This window comes from Bison bison, unplaced genomic scaffold (assembly GCF_000754665.1).
Source record: "Bison bison bison isolate TAMUID 2011002044 unplaced genomic scaffold, Bison_UMD1.0 scf7180017864527, whole genome shotgun sequence".
NCBI classification, from domain to species: Eukaryota; Metazoa; Chordata; class Mammalia; order Artiodactyla; family Bovidae; genus Bison; species Bison bison.
In genome coordinates this window covers 1234314-1235199 of record NW_011495078.1, presented here as the reverse complement: position 1 = coordinate 1235199, position 886 = coordinate 1234314, and the positions used below count along the sequence as shown (strand labels likewise).

General features: G+C 64.8%; 1 protein-coding gene across 1 annotated transcript in view; it reads right to left on the bottom strand.

Moving 5' to 3' along the window:
- Positions 1–886, bottom strand: part of TUBGCP3 (tubulin, gamma complex associated protein 3) — a 38408-nt gene that overhangs the window by 585 nt on the left and 36937 nt on the right. Inside the window, exon 27 of the mRNA XM_010831542.1 lies at positions 305–395. Within this exon, the coding sequence (XP_010829844.1) occupies positions 305–395 (91 nt within the window). The remainder of the gene's footprint in view (positions 1–304; positions 396–886) is intronic.

Sequence of the window (886 nt, the reverse complement as noted above, 5' to 3'; positions counted from 1 at the left end):
GGCCCTCGGGGGTGGGGGTGGGGGCCGGGGCGAGGTCAGTGGTGGAGCTGGCGAGCCCCTGGGAGGACACCAGGCAGAAGCCGCCGTCAGCAGTACGAAGCTGGGCTCCAGGCAAGCTGCTGTGCGACTTTCACTCCTTGCATTTTTATTAAAACCTTAAACTGGAAGAAAGGCAGAGAAATACACTTCTCTCCTTGAAGAGACACCTGGCAACATGGCCTCAGAACAATATCCATAATCACTTGGTCGGATTTCCATAACATCTGACTCAATTCTCTGGAGGCAGAGATCCCCGTGTGCTCACGCCCTGCTCCCCGAGTCGGCAGGGCGGGGCAAGGCATGAGGAGGCTGCAGCGGTGCACCCCCGCGGTGCCCCCTCCAAGCAGGCGGGGGATCTGACCCCAAGGCCCGGGGAGCTCAGCCCCAGCGCAGGGCCAGGTGACCCCGGCACAGCACCTGCTGTGCCTGGGTGCCCCCAGAACACACAGCAGTGGAGACGCCCCCGGGGCGGGGGGCCTGCACCACCCCCCTGCCCCGTGGCCGCTGTGGTTTCCGCCCCTCTCGCCCTCATGCGGACCTGGCGCCCTGTGACCCAGTCTGAGTGTGACCGTGGCTATTCGACCCAACTCTTTTCCCTGCAAGTGAGGTTTTCCGTGGGCTGTGCCCTCCTGTCCCAGAGTCCAGTCTGGAGGACACGACCTCCCCAGAGATGGGGCATCGCCCATGATGGTGTCTGCTGGGGACCAGGCCCAGGGGACAGGCCATTCGCCCAGCAGGACAAACAGCGAGTCCTCTAGCAGGAGCTCAGCCTTGGGGCTTCAGCCTCAGCAGCTGGCCTCCCTGGGTGGCAGCAGGGGCAGCGGGGGTGGGGGGCTCCTGGCCACTG